This window comes from Dermacentor andersoni, chromosome 1, assembly GCF_023375885.2.
Source record: "Dermacentor andersoni chromosome 1, qqDerAnde1_hic_scaffold, whole genome shotgun sequence".
NCBI classification, from domain to species: domain Eukaryota; kingdom Metazoa; phylum Arthropoda; class Arachnida; order Ixodida; family Ixodidae; genus Dermacentor; species Dermacentor andersoni.
The window spans coordinates 242,324,355-242,342,805 of NC_092814.1; the positions used below are offsets into that span (position 1 = coordinate 242,324,355).

At 48.2% G+C, this 18,451-nt stretch overlaps 1 protein-coding gene across 3 annotated transcripts in view; it reads right to left on the bottom strand.

The window, feature by feature from the left end:
- Positions 1 to 18,451, bottom strand: part of LOC126548096 (synaptotagmin-15-like) — a 176,723-nt gene that overhangs the window by 17,070 nt on the left and 141,202 nt on the right. For all 3 annotated transcript variants that reach the window (XM_055063567.2, XM_050196204.3, XM_055063568.1), the window contains one exon: positions 3,801 to 3,931. In XM_055063567.2, coding sequence (XP_054919542.1) covers positions 3,801 to 3,931 — 131 coding nt within the window. The remainder of the gene's footprint in view (positions 1 to 3,800; positions 3,932 to 18,451) is intronic.

Below are 18,451 nucleotides of genomic sequence, written 5' to 3' on the forward strand. Positions count from 1 at the left end.
ACCGGTCATGGGAGCCAGGCGAGGTGGCCGCTTTTCCGGGCAACTGCGATGACCAGCCTTGCTGTCGGTGGCGAGAGCAGTAGTTGTAGCTACTGTACGGCTACCGGGGCTACGTAGGCTGCCGTGGCTGTCATCACCGACGCTGATGTTGGCAAGAGCAGTAGCTGGAGCTACTACACGGCTACCGCGGCTATGTCGGCTACTGTGGCTGTCATCATAGTCGCTGCTGCGACTGCAAGTTCCGTGATGCCGTGGGGAGGCCCATGGTGACGTCAACCAAACGTCAGCCAACCCTTCGGGACCAACATTGGCTTCGACGTATCAACGGGCTCCACACGCAGGAACGCACGGCGAGAGACTATTTATATTATCAGACAGCTATTGTTATTAGCAGCCGCGGGACTGCCTGTGTTATAATACCCCTTCAAGTGTATATGGCTCAAGTCAAGTTCATATTTTGTCCTGTAAATAAAGATTATGTGTTGTGTGTGCACTCGGGTGTCGATTGCGTTTCTCGGTGAGTGGTCCTGAGCCTGAAGCTCTCTCATTCCACCACAGTCTGGCGAACCTGCCAGGAGACCGCTCGTAAAATCATCGAAGCAAGTTGTCTTCACTCGAGTGCACGCTCACAAAAAAAGTACATAATGGACACAGAACGATTAGCCACTATTGGATCACAGCTTGGATTGTCAGGTGTGGAATTGCGTACGTCGATTGAGAACGAACAGGTAAATAAAGAGCGGAAAGTGCTGCTTGAGAGAAAGGCAAATAAGGAAGCAGACGAAAGAACTCGACAAATTCTTGATCTCAAATTGAAGCTCCAAGAAGTAGCTCAATGTGAATCCACAAGAAACAGTGATTCAATGCCTCTTCCGAGTGGCGCTTCTTCAGTTGTCAACTAGCAAAAATTGCTTCCATTGTTTGATGAGCGATGCGATGATTTGCATGCATACTTGCAAAGGTTCGAGCGTGGCAACAGGACAAGAATGGCCACAAGAGAAGTTGGCATTAGCTATGAGCATGTGTTTGAGTAGTGAAGCGTTAACAGTAATTGGCCGAATGACTGCCGCCGATTCTTTAGACTACGTGAAAGTAAAGAAAGTTTTGCTGCAAAGATTTCGATTCACTGCGCAAGGTTACCAGAAGAAATTTCGCAAGGCGCGGGCGGAAGATGGAGAAATCGGGAGATAGTTAGCTGCTAGGGTCCTCAGGTTACTTCGACCACTGGATTGACATGGCTAACGCGTCCAGAACGTTCGACAGCCTTCGAGACCACATGGACACCAAACCGATTATCCGGCGTTGTCATCTAAAGCTTGCAATATTCCTGAAAGAACGAGAATGCAAGTCACTCCAAGAGCTAGCTGGCGCTATTGACCAGTTCATTGAAGCTCAAAATCTATCGAATCTCGGGAAGCTTCCAGAGGATGCAAAAAAACTTCAGTAGGAATCCCGTCGACCCTCCAAGGAAATAACCACGAAGGTGCATGCTATGCAAGCGTCTGGGGCCTCAAACCCAAGAATGTCGCAACCCAGCCAAAGAAGTGACGAAGTGCAATGTCTGTGGGAAGATAGGTCACAAGAGCGACGGCTGCTGGAGTACGCAGGCGCATAAACAGTCAAGTTAAGACAGCGTGGTCAAGGAGAACCTTTATGATTTTACTTTGTCTCACAAAGTTGGAAAACACAAAAAACGGAAAAGTCATGACACTTCAATAAAAAAACCTGATGAAAGAAAACCTATTTTTCTGGTGGAAGGAATGCCAGTAGTTGAAGGGCAAGTGCTGGATCAAAGAATTAGAGTTCTTCAGAATACGCGCAGCAAGACCGCAATTATCCGCAGAGCCTTGTTTCCAGATCAGCATTTGACCGGACAGATTAGCAGAGTCATGCCTATCGATGGCTCTGTTTTGCGCCCCAGAGGCCAGACTTCAAGTAAATACACCATACTTTACCGGAGAAATAACAGCCTTATGTATGGACAAGTCACTTTATGATCTTGTGCTTGGAAACATACCGAGTGCCAGAGGACCTCACGAGCCAGATATAAACTGGAAGCACGCTGCAGTCGACCAAAAGGACACTGCGTCGCTAAATTACAGTGTGCAAGTAATACATGAGGAACACCCTCCCTATTTTCTCCAACGGTCAAGCCACACGAGTATAATTAAAATGTGTGCACCAAACATAAAGTGGTGCGACGTAACCAACGACGAATTTGCAGAGGAACAACAGAACACCAGAACACTGAAATCCCTGCTTGCTAAAGTTGACAGAAACTTCAAGTCAGCAAAAGGCCACTACTACTCGTTCCTTGAAGAAGGTGGACTTCTCTGCAGGCAGTACTGTCTTGCTACAAGCAGGCCATTTAACCAGCTTGTCGTGCCGAAGATGTTTAGAAGACATATCCATGAAGTCACATACGGAAGTCATATGGCAGGACATCAAGGGATTCGGCGCACGACAGACTGAGTCTTGGCAGGTTTTTACTGGCCAGATACTGAAGGCGACGCGAAATGTTTCGTAAAGTCCTGCGCTAGGTGCCAGCGAACAACGCCAAAAGGAAAAATTGGTGTTGCACGTCTGGGCAGCATGCCTCTCATACATACGGCTCTTGAGCGTGTTGCGGTCGATTTAATAGGTCCTTTCTCGCTGAAATCAAACCCAGGAAACCGGTCCATTCTCACTCTCATAGACTTTGCCACCTGATATGCGGATGTCATTGCTCTCCCTGCAATTGATGCTGTGCCCGTGGCAAAAGAAATGATGGAGATTTTTTATCGCATTGGTCTACGGAAAGCGATTGTAAGCGACCAAGGAACAAGTTTCACAGCAGAACTCATGGAAGAGGTGGGCCATCTACTTGCCATCAGGTTTCTTCGAACGACCCCATATCATGCTATGGCGAATGGGCTCGTTGAGAAGTTTAACGGGACTCTGAAGACCAGCCTTGCGGTCGGTGGCGTGAGCAGTAACTGCAGCTACTGTACGGCTACCGCGGCTACGTCGGCTGTCGTGGCTGTCATCACAGTCGCTGCTGCGACTGCAAGTTCCGTGATGCCATGGGGAGGCCCATGCTGACGTCGACCAAACGCAAGCCAACGCTTCGGGACCAACATTGGCCTCGACGCGTCAACGGGCTCCACACGTAGGAACGCACGGCGAGAGACTTTATATTATCAGACTGCTATTGTTGTTAGCAGCCGCGGGACTGCGTGTGTTATAATACCTTAAAGTGTATATGTCTCAAACCCAGTTCATATTTTGTCCTCTAAATAAAGATTAAGTGTTGTGTGTGCACTTGAGTGTCGATTGTGTTCCTTAGTGAGTGGTCCTGGGCCCAAACCTCTCTTATTCCATCACAATTGGTTTCGTAGCACCACTGCAGATATGCATATGTGCACTATCGCACAGGGTCAATACTTGGCTTTGTTCATTTGGCACCATCGATCAGTACAGTGGGGAAACAGAACAATTATGGGAGGCGGACGTAGACAGCGTAGCGGTCCGAGTCGTCCACTCCCCCTGTTCATCGTTTGTTCTGGCAATGTACTAGTAAATAGTGCCCACGGATTTATAAAGAAGACGCATTCCATGTCGGACCGGTAGGCGCGTTAAAGTTTCTCTTGTACTTATTACAACCCGGTGGCAACATTCTGGTCAATGATAAATATCTGGTCACATTAGAAACAACAATTATTCTTGATATTGTGTGAAAAGAAGTAGCATCACCATATGAAGGTGACTACATCTTTCTCTTATTTTCATTTCGATGAAGAGAAAAAAATAGCGCTGTTTACCTGGTAGGTATTTGGCCTTTATAACGTTGACGTCCAATTCCTCGCTTTCAGACTTGTAGTTTAGGCTGAACCACAGCCTGCCGTTTGTGCATCTCGGTACCGTAGCGTCTTCGTCATCAGACCAGCTGTAACTGTGCGCATAAATGGAATGAAATAAAGTTAGTGTGAATGTCCATCGTACACAGGATGTTGCGCGCTCACGCCATGTAGGTCAGAGACTCCGTTATTGAACGTGGTGTAGAAACAAGCGCATCTTAAAAAAAACGTGACGAGGCAGCAAAGCAAACAATGATAGAGAGCTACGTCATCTACATTTGGGGGTCTTTAGCGGCTCCGTCAGAAAAGAAACGCAACGTTACAGTTCTTGCGCAGGCAGATTTATAGTAGGAATGTGCGTTTTCATACAAGATTACTATTAAGCAAGAGCAATATGTCTTGCACTAACAGAGAAGTGCGCTTGCCCCCCCAGCTTGAGTCTCATTTCTTTCACTTTCCTGGGCTACAGACCTAAAAGTAGCAGTCTCTAGAATGAACTGCTCTTGTGGCATATCTCTAATACTGAAACACGCGCCTTAACTGTCAAGGGAACACAATGAGCTCACGAATACATAGTTTTTTTTTTTCAGAAGCATCGAAGTCACTCCGCGTATGAGATCTGTCACCGGTGCCATATTCAGGGCTCCTGCAGCACGCGAGGTGCTCCGAAGCCAGCTTCAGTGAAGAGCATTGTCCCTCTCAATTTCTCCGGCTTTGGATTAAAGAAAGTTCTGCGTGGAAACCAACACAGTGCTTAGCAGGATGACAAGTATGGTGACGAGCGGAGTGGCTTCGAAACTTTTGGCAATGGTAGGTAGGGTTTAACGGGGATTAACTGGATAGGTTGGATGCAGTACGTTTCCGGCTCTTCTACTACACTTCTATGCAAACCAATAAATTTGCTTTAAGAAGAAATAAATAAATGTGACAATAAAAAGAACACTTTAGCACGCTCAAACACTCACACATACAAAAGTGAAAGAAAGAAACAGACGACGCATAACAACAAAGGCGAGCCACTGTACAAAATCGTCCCTAGTATTTCGAGCACTTTGGGCAAACAATGTACACAGCGTTTCTTCAATATTCAGCGTTTCTTTCAGCGTTTTCTTTCTTTTTATTTCTTTGTTTCTTTTCTTGAATATATAATACGCCCAGGGTGAATGCGCAGTTTTATTACACTAGGGAGAGAGAATAGGTGTCTAGACCTTATGGTGCCCCAACAAGCGACCGCTTTGCATTCGCGGCCTTTCGCGCAGAGAAGGTGATTTACAATAGGGTTTCCCGGCTTGCGCTAGCGTCAAGCGATTGCAGCACCCTTCCAGCAAGCGGAAGGAAAACTTAAACATAATGCCAGAGAAAAGAATGAAATAATGCCATCCGTAATATTTGACAGGATTAAAAGTACGCCTGAGAGTTTATTATTTTCAGTAAAGAGGCGTTGATGCGTTTTTGAGATGCTCGCTGAGATGTTGCGACGACGCAAAGCAGGGTTAGGGCCTTTGGGGAGCCCATGTTATTTTTGAAATGAAGGTTTAGGGGCCTGCAGAAACCCAAACCCAAAGATACCGTTTGGATTTGGCGTATTCACGGCAAGACGCTAATCGTTGGCAACCTCCTATCTTTGGGGGGCCCTATTATAAAGGAGCGTACAATATTTAACCTTACTCGGTGCCAGCATAGCAAAATAATCGAGGCCCGTGATCACAACTCTCTATGCAGGACTACTTCATCTGACCCGTCGTTCGGGCACCCGTCACTCATGAGAGCGATCCCTGCAATAACGGGACAATCGTTGCAGCGATGGCCGATCGCAGAGGGTAGTTACGTGAGAGAAGTTTTGTGAATACCAGCACGGGTGAATTTTCGCAAATATAGCGAAGACGTTTTAACCTTTTAAGAGACATGGCAATGCTCTAAGCAGCATTTTTCAGTTTATTCGTAAAGTGACGCTAGTTATGTTTAGTTGCACTAACGACGACATTTAAAACATAACATTATGCAGTCGTGAGGCCCCAAAAAGACTGCGGCTGCAGCACATTTACGGCGCATTGTTTGTTAAAAGGGAGGATAGAGAGAAGGGAGGAAGGAAAGGCAGCTACGGAGGTTAACCAGACTGTCTAGTTTGCTACCCTACACGTGAGAAGGGGGACGGGAGAGAGAGAGAGAGAGAGAGAGAGAAGACACGAGTCTTGATCGCACTTTACTCGCACTAAGCCAAGTGCAGCATGTCTAAAGTCGGACACTCAAGTCTGCCGCCTTCAGGTACTGCAGAAGAGCTCGAATAGCTTTCTGCACTGATGAGCTGTAAGGCCAGGCTCCGAAGACCTTTGCTTCTGTAAATGGCCTATCATTCAGTTTATTCACCGTGCATTGAAGAGTCTGGCGTTGTTTATCGAAGCGAGAACAGTAACAGAGAAGATGGTCGATGGTCCCTTCACACTTGCACTTAGCGCACATGGGTGAGTCCGCCATTCCAATACGATAGTTGTAGGAGTAAGTGAAGGCTACTCCTACCCAGAGCCGACACAGCAGTGTTGCGTCACGTCGTGAAAGGTTTGTCGGTAATTGCAGTTTCAGCGATGGGTCGAGGCTGTATAATCGACCGTTAGAGTTCTGTGGAGTACGCGAATGACTCAACGTGATGGTACGCTTGAGATTGCGAAGCGCTCTTGCAGCGTCTATTCTCGATAAAGGTATAAGAAATGTCTGTGCTCCAGCCTGGGTACATCGGACAGCATCATCGGCGAGGTGATTACCAACGATGCCACACCGTCCCGGCAGCCACGGAAATACTATGTCATGTCCTCGTTCAGAAAGGCAATGACAAGTTTCGTTAACATGGGACACCAGTTGGTCGTAATTTCCACGTCGCAAACCTCGCACACTTTGGAGGGCTGCTTTCGAGTCACAAAATATTGCCCATTTGCTAGGTGATTATTTTTTTCAATATATTCCACAGCAGCGCGAAAAGCGTCCAGTTCGGAACCTGTAAATGTTGTGACGTTTGAAGTTTCAAACTTGATGACGACCAATCGAGATGGTGTAACAACGGCACCTGTCGAACTTTCTGAGACCGAACCGTCCGTGTAAACATGGTTTCGGTTAGCGCACGAACAATGCGAAAGTTCCAATATGACCTGCTTGAGCGTCGCGCAGGTAAGGCTAGCCTTCTTCGCAATTCCTGAAACAGCAAGGTACAAAGAAGGCGTATTCAGGCTCCGTGGAGAGGTTGGCATTATTGCTGCGGGCGAGTATCTCAAGGACAAAGAGTGGTGGTTAGCCGCACCTGACCTGGAAAACACTGCCTTGAGTCGTTTCTCAGGCAAGCGAACGAGATGGTGATCAGGAACTCCTTATATATGGCGAACATGCACCTGGAGCGTGTCGACAGCTATGTAAGTCGTTAATGGGTGGTCTCTCGCGATGGAAATTGTTGCTACGGTTAAAGCACATCGAGGCCTGCAGCCGCCGACATGAACGAAGGGCTTGACCTTGAATGCTCTGTAGGACACGGATGTTAGTTTTGTTAGCATTGGACAGCACGGGTGTGCTATAGCGCAAGTATCCTAGGAAGAGTGTCCTGTATAGTTGAAGCCTAGATGCCACGGATGTGCCTCTTGTTTTACCGGCAAGAAACCTTAGTATATGGGCGATAGAGGTAAGCCTCTTCTTCAAGTATGAGATGGGGGGGGGGGCTCCATGAAAGGTCCCTGTCAATAATAACGCCTAGGAATCGGTGAGATTTTGCGTATGAAATTGTTTGGTTGTCAATAGAAACGGAGTACCAGGTCGTGGGCTTGTGGATAAATTAAAGTGACTAAGGCGCAGTTCTCGGTCGAAATGCTGAGGCCTTGAGCACGCAGGTACGACGATGTCAGGGTCACTGCTTTTTGGAGCCGTACATGGGGTAGTCTAATTGCCGAGACCCAAGAACGGAATTCACTAAGCTGCGCTGTTCGTAGCAGTTTCTTAGCCAGAATGTTCTTACGCTGAGATAAGGGTGCAACCGAAGTGGCAGCGCAAGGAGGAAGCAAAGGTCGGAATAAACGACAGGAAATGAAGGAAGTGCGGTCAACTGATAGCACGATTGTACATCAGGTATATGTAATTGAGGCTACATTTTTACTACAAAACATTGCACACCCCTATTCGACGGCTTCCTTTTCCGGGCGCCTGCTACAGCGCCGACAAGCGCAACCGCGCTCGCCCGTTCACCGCACTGCCGTCAAAAGAACTGCAGTGGAAGTGTTACGCATTCTTCTCACACTTCTGGGAGACACAGGACTGATGGACACATGGTGACATATTTGGTGCAAAAATTAAAGCTCAGTCGGAGCGATTGCCGGGCAGGTCTGCCAGGCTAACCCCGTCTGTATACACCACCACCCCCAGCGAATTACAAAGCGACTAAATGTCTTTATTCCGACACTAATTACGGAAATAAAAAAAAACGCTCCAACTATATAGTTCGTATGGCCTCAAGGCAAAATGCCCAGCACCCGTACGTTCACCGGTATGGTATATGATAGCGCTGCACACGGTCGCAGGTGCGGTTCTAATGCCGGGCATAGGCTCAGTATCAGCTCCCTCGGCAGCCGGTATTTCTATAGGGTGCGGGTCGACGATGTCGTCGACCGCTAACCGACGACGAAATGCGCGCTCCCTTCACATAGGATCACTGTCGAGTGCACGGAGAGCTATGAAAGCAGCCCTGAAATAGAAATACAAAAAGAAGCCGGCGCTACCAACACTCCCAGTTGATGACAGTAAACTTCACTGCGGAACATCCGCAGCTGCAAGTATACATCGCTGCCTATCGCACTTTGACATCGTATCAGCGTTCATCGCTGCTTCGCCTCAGTTGATAAAACACGATGATGCCTCGAACCAGGTCGAGTTAGCTTTTGCAGGTTCAGGCGGCCGCATTCCGACAGAGGCGAAATGCGCAATGGAGCGCACACTTCAATTTTGGAGATCGGTAATAAATCATAGGTTGATAACGTCAGGGCCTGCAGGCCCTAACTACGTTGTCTGTCACAGCCCAAGTGGCACCTCATAGAAGTCGAGGCTAATCAGTCAGCATCACCACGACGCTCAGCGCCAACGTTGTCGTAAATTTACCAGCATCGTAAGAACACACGCTCAGGTGCGCGTCAGAATACTGCAAAGCACCGTACACGAAGCACATAGCGGTTCAACATTCGAGCTGGCTTCTGATCAAATTGATTCAGGTCGTCGATCTTGAGGACAATGACGCACTTTGTTCACAGCAGTCACCGCACATATAGTACGCTGCCAAGGTGGTGGTGGTGGTAGCATCCAAGCGGCGCCCGACGCCGTTCTGTAAACATGCGAATGCGGCCACGCAGTACGAAGCGAACTGCTGCTCAAGAGCAACAGTCGGTTAAAATTCCAAACGAATTTTGGACGTCGTAAAATATCATCAACGTACTTTTATGTTCACTGTAGGACGAACGCCTCTCCCAACGATCTCCGATTACCCGTGATCTGCGCTAGCTGATTCTTAGTGATTCCTGCAAATTTTCTGATTTCATTACCGTACCTAATTTTCCGCCGTCCTCGACAGCGCTTCCTTTAATTCCCTAGCACCCACTCAGTATTTCTATTTGACCACGAATTATCTGCTCTGTGAATTACGCCCAGCCTGCCCAGTTCCTATTTTTCTTCCTAATTTCAACTACCACTACCCCCGTTTGCCCTCTGTTCCCCACCGCTTTTATCCTCTCTCTTAGCGTTAGGCCTAACGTTTTTCGTTCCATCGCTTGTTTGAGCCGTCCTTGACTTATTCTCAAGCTTCACTGTTAACCTCCAAGCTTCTGCCCCATATGATACTACTTGAAGAATTAAATTATTGTACACTTTCAAAGACATTGGTGAGCTCCCGGTGCGTGCGTGCGTGCGCGTGCGCGTGTGTGTGTGTGTGTGTGTGTGTGTGTGTGTGTGTGTGTGTGTGTGTGTGTGTGTGTGTGTGTGTGTGTGTGTGTGTGTGTGTGTGTGTGTGTGTGTGTGTGTGTGCGTGCGTGCGTGCGTGCGTGCGTGCGTGCGTGCGTGCGTGCGTGCGTGCGTGCGTGCGTGCGTGCGTGCGTGCGTGCGTGTGTGTGTGTGTGTGTGTGTGTGCGTGCGTGCGTGCGTGCGTGCGTGCGTGCGTGCGTGCGTGCGTGCGTGCGTGTGCGTGTACGTGTACGTGTGCGTGTGTGTGTGTGTACTCATGCGACAATTCGACAATTCTTCGCTTCGTTTGTGAGATGTATTTTATGTCACAGCATCACTCTTGTTCAAGCAGTCCACATGATTTTCGTATCAATGATGGTACAAGATTTTATTCGCCACATCATTTTTCTTGTCATCGTATTGACGTCCCGCCTCATATCATAGACAGGATTGCCATCTGTCTTTACTTCCCCTTTCCCTTCCCCTAGTGCAGGGTAGCAAACCGGAGGTGTTAACTCTGGTTAACCTCCCTGCCTTTCTCTCATTTTCATCTCTCTCTCTCTGTCGTACGCATACCCTGGTTCACACCGTAGGCCGTAGAATGAGCAAAGCCGTGTGCACCGACACAACGTCGTTTCGACTTGGTGCTGAATTGTGAGCAGAATAAACGACTGAGGCTAACAGCACGGAAGACGACAGAAAATTCTACAACAGCAACAAGCTTTGATAATTAGAAACATTTAGGCGTTTTTTCGTCGTTTCATCTCCCATGGAGAATTGGCGACTTTCCAGGTTTCATGAGTGGTATCAGGCGGGTGGACTTCCACCGTTCTGGAACGACGCCATCATTCCATTACCGGATGTAACACTCCAGAAGTCGACCTCGGCTGTCTTCACCTAGGTGGCGTAAAGCCGCGTACGTGATGCCGTCCGGCTCTGGAGACAATGAGCGCCTGCACGTAGCCAGAGCAGCGCCTATTTTCTCAAGTGAGAAGGACACATTCAATTCTGGGAAGCGTGTTTATAACGGTGAACAGGTTTATAGCGGTGAACAGAAAGAGGCGCTATAGGATAACGACTGTAAAGCTTCCATTTCGCCATACGTCATTAAAATTTTCTGAACGTGCGTCGCCGGTCGGGCCGTCATCTGACGTTCGCCGTGCAGCTGTCGACCTTGGTATTTTTGGAGCGATGACAAACTGCGTCTTTGCGCTAAAATGTTAATCGATGCGCTGTGCAGCAGAGCGAGGAAAAATAAGCTATAGTGGTGAGCACAACAGCTGCGCTACTGATAATGATGAACTATATAAAAGGCCTAGAATACCAGTTCCTGAAAACAGTTTTTGGTGCTATTCGCGTGTGCTCGTTCCGACTACTTGGTGCGCGCCCTGTTACCGACAATATATAGGAAGCGAGAGCAGTAAACGAGATGCGGCGCAGTGTGTGTTCCAACTGTGCTTTCACGCGTCCTTTTGGGAGATTAGAAGTAGCGGACCTACACGCAGTTGAATAGCGCTGGCATGGCGCATACGAACTCTCACTGCCCTAATGTAGTAGCTACAGTTCATTTTATTCTACTTGGCATTCTTAGCTAGAGCTAGCGGCCGTCCTCGTTTTCGTTGTGTGAATGAGTCTTTACATCATTGTTCACACAATGTCTATATTGCACGTGTGCTTTGATATCTTGGGATGAAAAAGCGCTAAACACGGGGCACAGAAAAAGATGACAGTGATATTTGATCCCAAAACATCTAGGCTACATCACTACTACATCACCCAGTCATATTATTATTGTACTACATATTTTGCCTTTGCAACATTACCGGTGCAGCCCGGCGACGTTCTGGCCCTCGATGGACATGGGAGCTTGCAAAGGTTTATAGGCATCTCGCGCCCATTGTATGGCGCCACTGGCGCTTTTGCGAACGGTGCCACTTGTGGCTAAGGCTTCATCCGTCGCGTGTGATGTAGACGACAGACCGGATGAAAGACGCAGGGCGTTGCCTGATCACCATGTCAAGCCATGGTTTTAAAACGCTTAACAGCTCTTAAGTGAATCCTTTAACTTTGGACATTAAAAAGCTTCCGCCCGCACGAATGGTTGAGTGTTTACGACATCAAGGCACGCGAATGAGATACTGAATGTAGCATCATTGAAATCTTTAGATTGCAGAAAAAACATAACTCCCTGCGTCATGAAATGCGCTGGCCGAATGTGACATGTTCACGCTGTATTTTGCTCAGTTTATGTTTTCCGTGACAGCGACTTTCACACATGTCGCATGCGACGTTATTGTCGGAAGGCCGGAAAGAAAATCGCCGAATCTTAATCGCGTCTTCGATTTCTTGCCATGCCTACGTGCTTGTGCAGCCTATGCTGAATCTGAGACTTTTGGGGCAAGAAAAAGAAATACTACTTCGAATTAGCACTCAAAACGACCACAAAAAAAGTGCTATTTGTAATAACGTACTTAGAACACAGAAGGCCACATAATACGCCCGACAAAACTGAAAATATAACGGGCTGATGTCAATGGATTTGCGTTGCTGCTTCCTAGGGTTGAGCAGACGGAGAGGCTTGCGATTTAAATATACCGTGGAAGCTTTGACTCCTACAGACGGCAAAGCCAACACTACAAAAATCTTCGAACATACCTTCGCCTGCAATCAGTGGTTATTCACTGTATTTGGTGTTCGAGTCTGCAATGCCATGGCGGAAATCGCGAGTCTTCCCGTGTTTCCGTAGCTGCTTGTGTATGTCAAGACAAAAGAAACGTGTTGAGTCCTCGTACGTAGAGATAGCCCGCTGATAAGAAATCGGAGCCCGAAATCGGAGCCCAAACAACAATCGCAATGCGACCGCAGCGCGATAAGCCTACGATCTGCTGAAATACGCGGGACGGTCACGTGGCCATGAAGGTGCTGAGAAAGGGAGCTGTAAGTCTGTTTTATATACGCATGATTTTGTTTATGTCAGGCTCGACGACGCTCTCTATTTTCCTTTGGCACTCTGTCGAACGCGTCGTTTGCGCGGTTTTCTCTCTAAGCGCGCACTCAGTTGCGCGTTCAATAAAAAAAAAGGTATTTAATGCATGGTCTAAAATTGTGGCCGAATACGATGGTGGCGCTACATGGCCAGCACTTCTTTGGGACGTCGCCAGCTTCACGATCCACGGACGAAATGTTCACCATTGGTGGCGCTGTTCGCTGTTGCCAACTTATCAGCAGCTTATGAGCCACGCAGTTACCCTCTGCACTCCGTGAATTATGAGTGCTGCGTCAGAGTGCGCAAAGCCCAGCCCATGTTTGTTTCGCATCTAAAAGAATGTCGGACAACCGGGGCGGTCGTGATGATAGTATTATGCGATGCCATTTTACGCGATTCTGGTCAGTGCTTCTATACATTATTAGAGTATGAATAAAGCATTTGATGCTTGCTGGCATATTTGGCTAGAGCAAAACAATGTATCTATAGCTGCAGTGTTTCACTAGCTAGCTGAAGAAGGAACGGCAGACAAGGACATATGACGCATAATGTAATATTTTCAGTTGTCCAGGCATCTTTGTCGAGCCCAAGAAAGTAGATGACACAGCAAGAACAGTTAAAGAAAAAAAAGTAAATAGGGGATATTCAATATGCTTACTGCTCTGCCTCACTGGCAGCGTCCGCGATCTTCTCTACGGTGCAGTTGCAAGGCATCTGTATGCTGAGAAATTCGGTGATCGTTGCTGTGTGGCGATTCCAGCTTCTAAAATGCAACATGCGCCTCCATCGCCCAGCGATTAACGAACAGCGTGCTTCACTGTGCTGTGACACGAGTCAATGAAGCTACGCTAACTGTTTTTCGTGCCATTAGATGTCACTGCGCAAGGCCGCATATATTTCCTTATGCTGCTTAGAAACCGAAATCTGCGTTGAGCCCCCTTCAGTAGGGACGTGCGCTTCGGACCTTTGCAAATTTCCCCGAAAAACTTCTCATTCGCACTCGAAGTTCCATGTCAAGCTTCTAAAGCAACTTTGTATTGCAGTACAACGCGCCACATTCTTTGCATCCGCAAGGAAAGGCAGTTCCTGTTGCACATCACAAATGTAAAGCTCCAGCACTAGTTCTGTTCGTCGAAACTGACAGGGAAACTCCGTGAACACAACAAACTTGCATCGTGGTCTCTCTTTTCACGCTGGATTTCATTTCATTTCATTTTTATTCCTTAAAGACCCCGTAACGGGGTATTAGATAAGTGTATTACATTACACTTGCTTTGAGTGTGTGAACTCAGCATTTTCAAGACAGTCTGTGCGTGCGCGCGATATAACCACAGAGAAAAAACATGATCCGCAAACTGAACGCAAGACTTATAACTGTACATTGCTTCATTTTTTTCCCGCAGCATATGTCAAGTGTCCGGAGGATGCGGCGTGAATTCACTCCATCCTCTCGCATAGCAAGTACGTCTGTGGCGTCGGCGCGATCACATTGCCGTTCGTAATGCTATGGTTGGAATGAGTATACTTTCGCATCGCTTATCCACTCTGAAAATTGGGGACTTCCCTGTTCACAGACACTCGGGCCAGAAGCACATCACAAAAACATGTGCTACCCTGCAAGCACGCGGCTAGCCACCCTAGCGCGACGTCTTAATGCCACAGCCGAACACCAAGAATCGCAGAGTAACTGAATCCCATAGGAAAACACAGAAAACGAACGAACATGCGATGGTGGTGGTGGTGGTGGTGGTGAATTGTAGCAACAGGCGGGTTTAGCCTGGCGAACAAGGCCGGCAATTGCTCCGCCTGAGCGTCTCGCACAATACCGCTGAAGGGTTTCACCATATGTCCATCAAACCAGTCTCTCTTAAGAATTCGATGAGGAGACGTGAAGTTTCTTTGCGAGCTATAACTTATCCCTCGGGAAATATAAGGTGTTGCAGGCACGCATGCGGAAGGTCCTTGTTTTGCAGATTCTTCAGGAGAGTGTCTCTTTCATCTTGGAATTGCTGGCAGGACCACAAAAAGTGCTCAATGTGTCCTGTCTCGTTGCATGCAGTACAAGTCGGAGAATTGATTCGCCCCGTTTTAAATAACCAGGCTGGTGTATTAGCAGATCCTGTCCTTATTCGATATAGAAGTGTGGCTTCCTCTCGGTGCAATCTCTTAGTTACGCAGGGCATACGCGGTGGAACCCAAAGCGACGCAAAGTGATTTAGAATGTCAGATTTTTGCACTTGATTACTCTTTGGAGCCTTGATTTTGGGAGGATGATAGAGCGCTGCGTATGCAAGCGCATCAGCTTTTTCGTTTCCTGAGATACCAATGTGGGAGGGAATCCACTGAAACTTTACTGTGAAGCCTTTGTTGTTGAGTTCTTTCACGATGGCTAGTGATTTGCGTGGGAACTTGAGGGATGGCAAACCACGGTATACTTGTTGTAATGCGGCCTTTGAGTCCGTAAGGACAACCACATTCTGCGGAGGCAAAGTCTTTAATTTGCGCAGAGCAGAAGCTATTGCTACGCCTTCCACAACTGTCGACGAGGCTATACAGTCCAGACGGCCAGACCACGTATATCTGAGAGAGGGAATGTAGAATGCAGCTGCACAGCGGTCTTCGTCTGCCTTAACAGAGCCATCTGTGTATACTTGTAGGTGATTCGGGTAAGTCGTGCTCAGGTGTTCCAGGACTAATGACTTGGCTTCTGCAGATGGAATGCAGCTCTTTGATTGCAATCGCGGTACACTTAAGTTGCATGTGATGTCCTCGAATGTCCAGGGTGGTTCTATCCTTTCTCTCTGTCTCGAGCAGCGCAATCCTAATACGCGAAGCGTGTTCAATGCTGCATAAAAATGTGAGCGCGGCCTGTTACCTATACGTCGTAAGAGGGCTCTACCGGGCATAGACTCACTCAATCGTAGTAGCTGGATCATCAGAGCCTGGGAAGCCTGAAGTCGTAGAGGGCGTGACTCAGCTTCGTAGAGCACTTTCTTGTTTGACGCTGGCTGAGGGACTCCAAGGCAAAGCCGGATACCTTTTCTGTGGATGGCTTCTAAGCGCTCGTATTGGCTGTCTGAGGGTGACATCAGAGGTAGCTGATACAGGATTCGACTCGTAACCAACGCTGTATGTAGCCGTAGCTTCGACGTCGGGTGGTTGCCCCAGCGTATGCCAGCGACTCGCTTGAGCACATGTAGCCTGGGTGACGATGACGCCACAACGTGGTCAACACCGCGGCGCCAGAGTAGCCTGTGGTCTAAGGTAACGCCCAGAAATCGGACGTTGGTGACTTGTCGAATCTGGTATCCGTCCAAATTCAGCGTCAAGCGTGTAGATTTTCTTTTAACTCCAGGAAATAGTACGAATGATGATTTCTCTGCTGATAGTGATAATCCAATCGTTGACAAGTGGCCCTGAATGACTTTTACTGCTCCTTGGGCTATTCGTGCGAGGCGGCGATGCTGGTAGCCGGAGACCCATATGCAGATATCATCGGCATATATAGATATCTTCACTGGTGTTCGATGGTTTAGTACTCTTGGGAGGCTACTCATGGCAATGTTAAATAATAAGGGAGATAAAACACTCCCCTATGGCACACCGCGAAATATACGTATTTCATCGCTCAATGTGTCGCCAAGACGAACTCTGATGCGACGATCATTGAGGAACGTATGCATGAAGTGCAAGAGATGACCCGTGACGCCTATAACTTGTAACTGGCTGATGATGGCTCCTTGAGACACGTAGTCGTAAGCCTTAGAAACATCCATGAAAACAGCAAGTGTCGACAGGCCATCCGCACTGTAATGTTCTATGTGGCTTAGCAGGTCCAGCACATTGTCTTGAGCGCTTAGACGCTGCCGAAACCCAGTCATGCACGATGGTAGTTTTCGACCCTGCTCGACATACCAAGTGAGTCTTGTGCACGCCATCTTCTCCATTAGCTTCGCTGCACACGAGGTCAGTGATACCGGTCTGTATGAGTCCAGAGCTGCAGGATTCTTTCCAGGCTTCAGAACCGGTACCACCCATGCTACCTTCCATAAATGTGGGATAGCCCCACTGGCCCAGACTTGGTTAAAAAATGCCAGCAAATCACGCCGTCTCTCAACCGGTAGGTTAGTCAGCATCTGATTACTGATAAGGTCAGGTCCCACCGCACAGCGACGTCGGAGGCTGCTCATAGCTAGTTCCAGCTCTCTGAGTGTGAAAGGAGCATCCATTAGAGACGACGATAGCGGCGGAGGCGGGTTGGTTGTGCCGGCTGACCTGCCGGAAGAGTATATTTCAGCGAAGGCATTCGCAAGACAAGCGAGTGTCTTGCCTAACTTCAATGCTAGGGCTTCAAATGGCTTGTTTGGTCGAAAGTTTCCAGCAAGGCTATTAACGACCCACCATATCCTTGGAACTGGCGTGAAGACCGATAGGCTTGCACAAAATGATGCCCATTGATCTCTTCTTAGTTTCCTTGTATAACGTCTAATCACTGCGTTAATACTGTTATATATAGTCTTCATTCGTGGGTCGCCCTTCGTCCTCATCAGCCTCCGTTCCGCTCTTCTACGGGCAGCGCATAGATTTTTGAGCTTTAGATCCGGAGCGGGGAAGTGATCGGGTAGCTTCAGCTCAGCGGTAGCCAATCTCTTGCTACGTAGCATGTCCGCGAACAGGTCTCCAGATGATTCGCTTAGGCCGTCCCTGTACGTATCCCAATGCGTCACAGGACAGGATCTTCGGCCATTGGTTCTATATCCACCAATGTTAACGAAGACAGGAAAATGATCACTGCCCATTCTATCTTTACTAGTCGTTGAAGATGCGAGGATGTCCGTTGAGTGTAACGTCAAGTCAATGACACTGTAAGAGGCCGGTGGTCGAAAAAACGTTGGCTGTTTGTCATTTGCCACACAGAGACCCTCGGTGTTTAAAGCACTAACAATTTGCTTTCCACGTGCATCAGTCGCCTTGTCGCCCCAGAGTGTATGGTGCGCGTTGAAGTCCCCACATATAATCCTCGGAGCTGGGCAGCGGCTGCAGAGGTCTCTTATAATTTCTCCCATCGAGACCTTCAGGCGAGAGCTCACATACACGGAGGCCACGCTGAGGCTTCGGTTTCCCAGCCGCACTTGTACAGCAGTGACTTCCAAAGCACTGCTGCAAAGGTCTTGTACTGGTAGAACGTAATGTGGTATTTCACGTCTCACATATAGCATGGCGCTTCCGTTCGGAAATGTCGGAATACTTTTGTTTCCATGTGCGACATAACCAGCAATTGATCTGGAACTTGGAAGACCAGCCTCGGACAGGGCCAATATTGGCACAGGCATGTTGCGTAAGAAAAGCGACAGTTCAGGTAAATGGCACGCAAGACCCGCACAGTTCCATTGCATAATAAGTGGCACCTGTGGACGAGATGGTGAACATTGTGTCCTGACCGCATCCATATTGCTAGGGGCTTTAAAAAGAGGCAGAGCTTAGAATCCCTGACTCGAGCGCCAGGACTACTTCTAGCATTTCCTTCATCGAGCTCGCCGGCATCTTCTCTATGTGTGATCGCAAGGCCTTGAAGAGAGCACGTAGCACCTGCTGACAGTCCTCCTGTGGTGTGTTTTCATCGCAACGCGATTGGGGTCGCTGCAGTACAGACACATAGCTTCGCTGTTCCGGT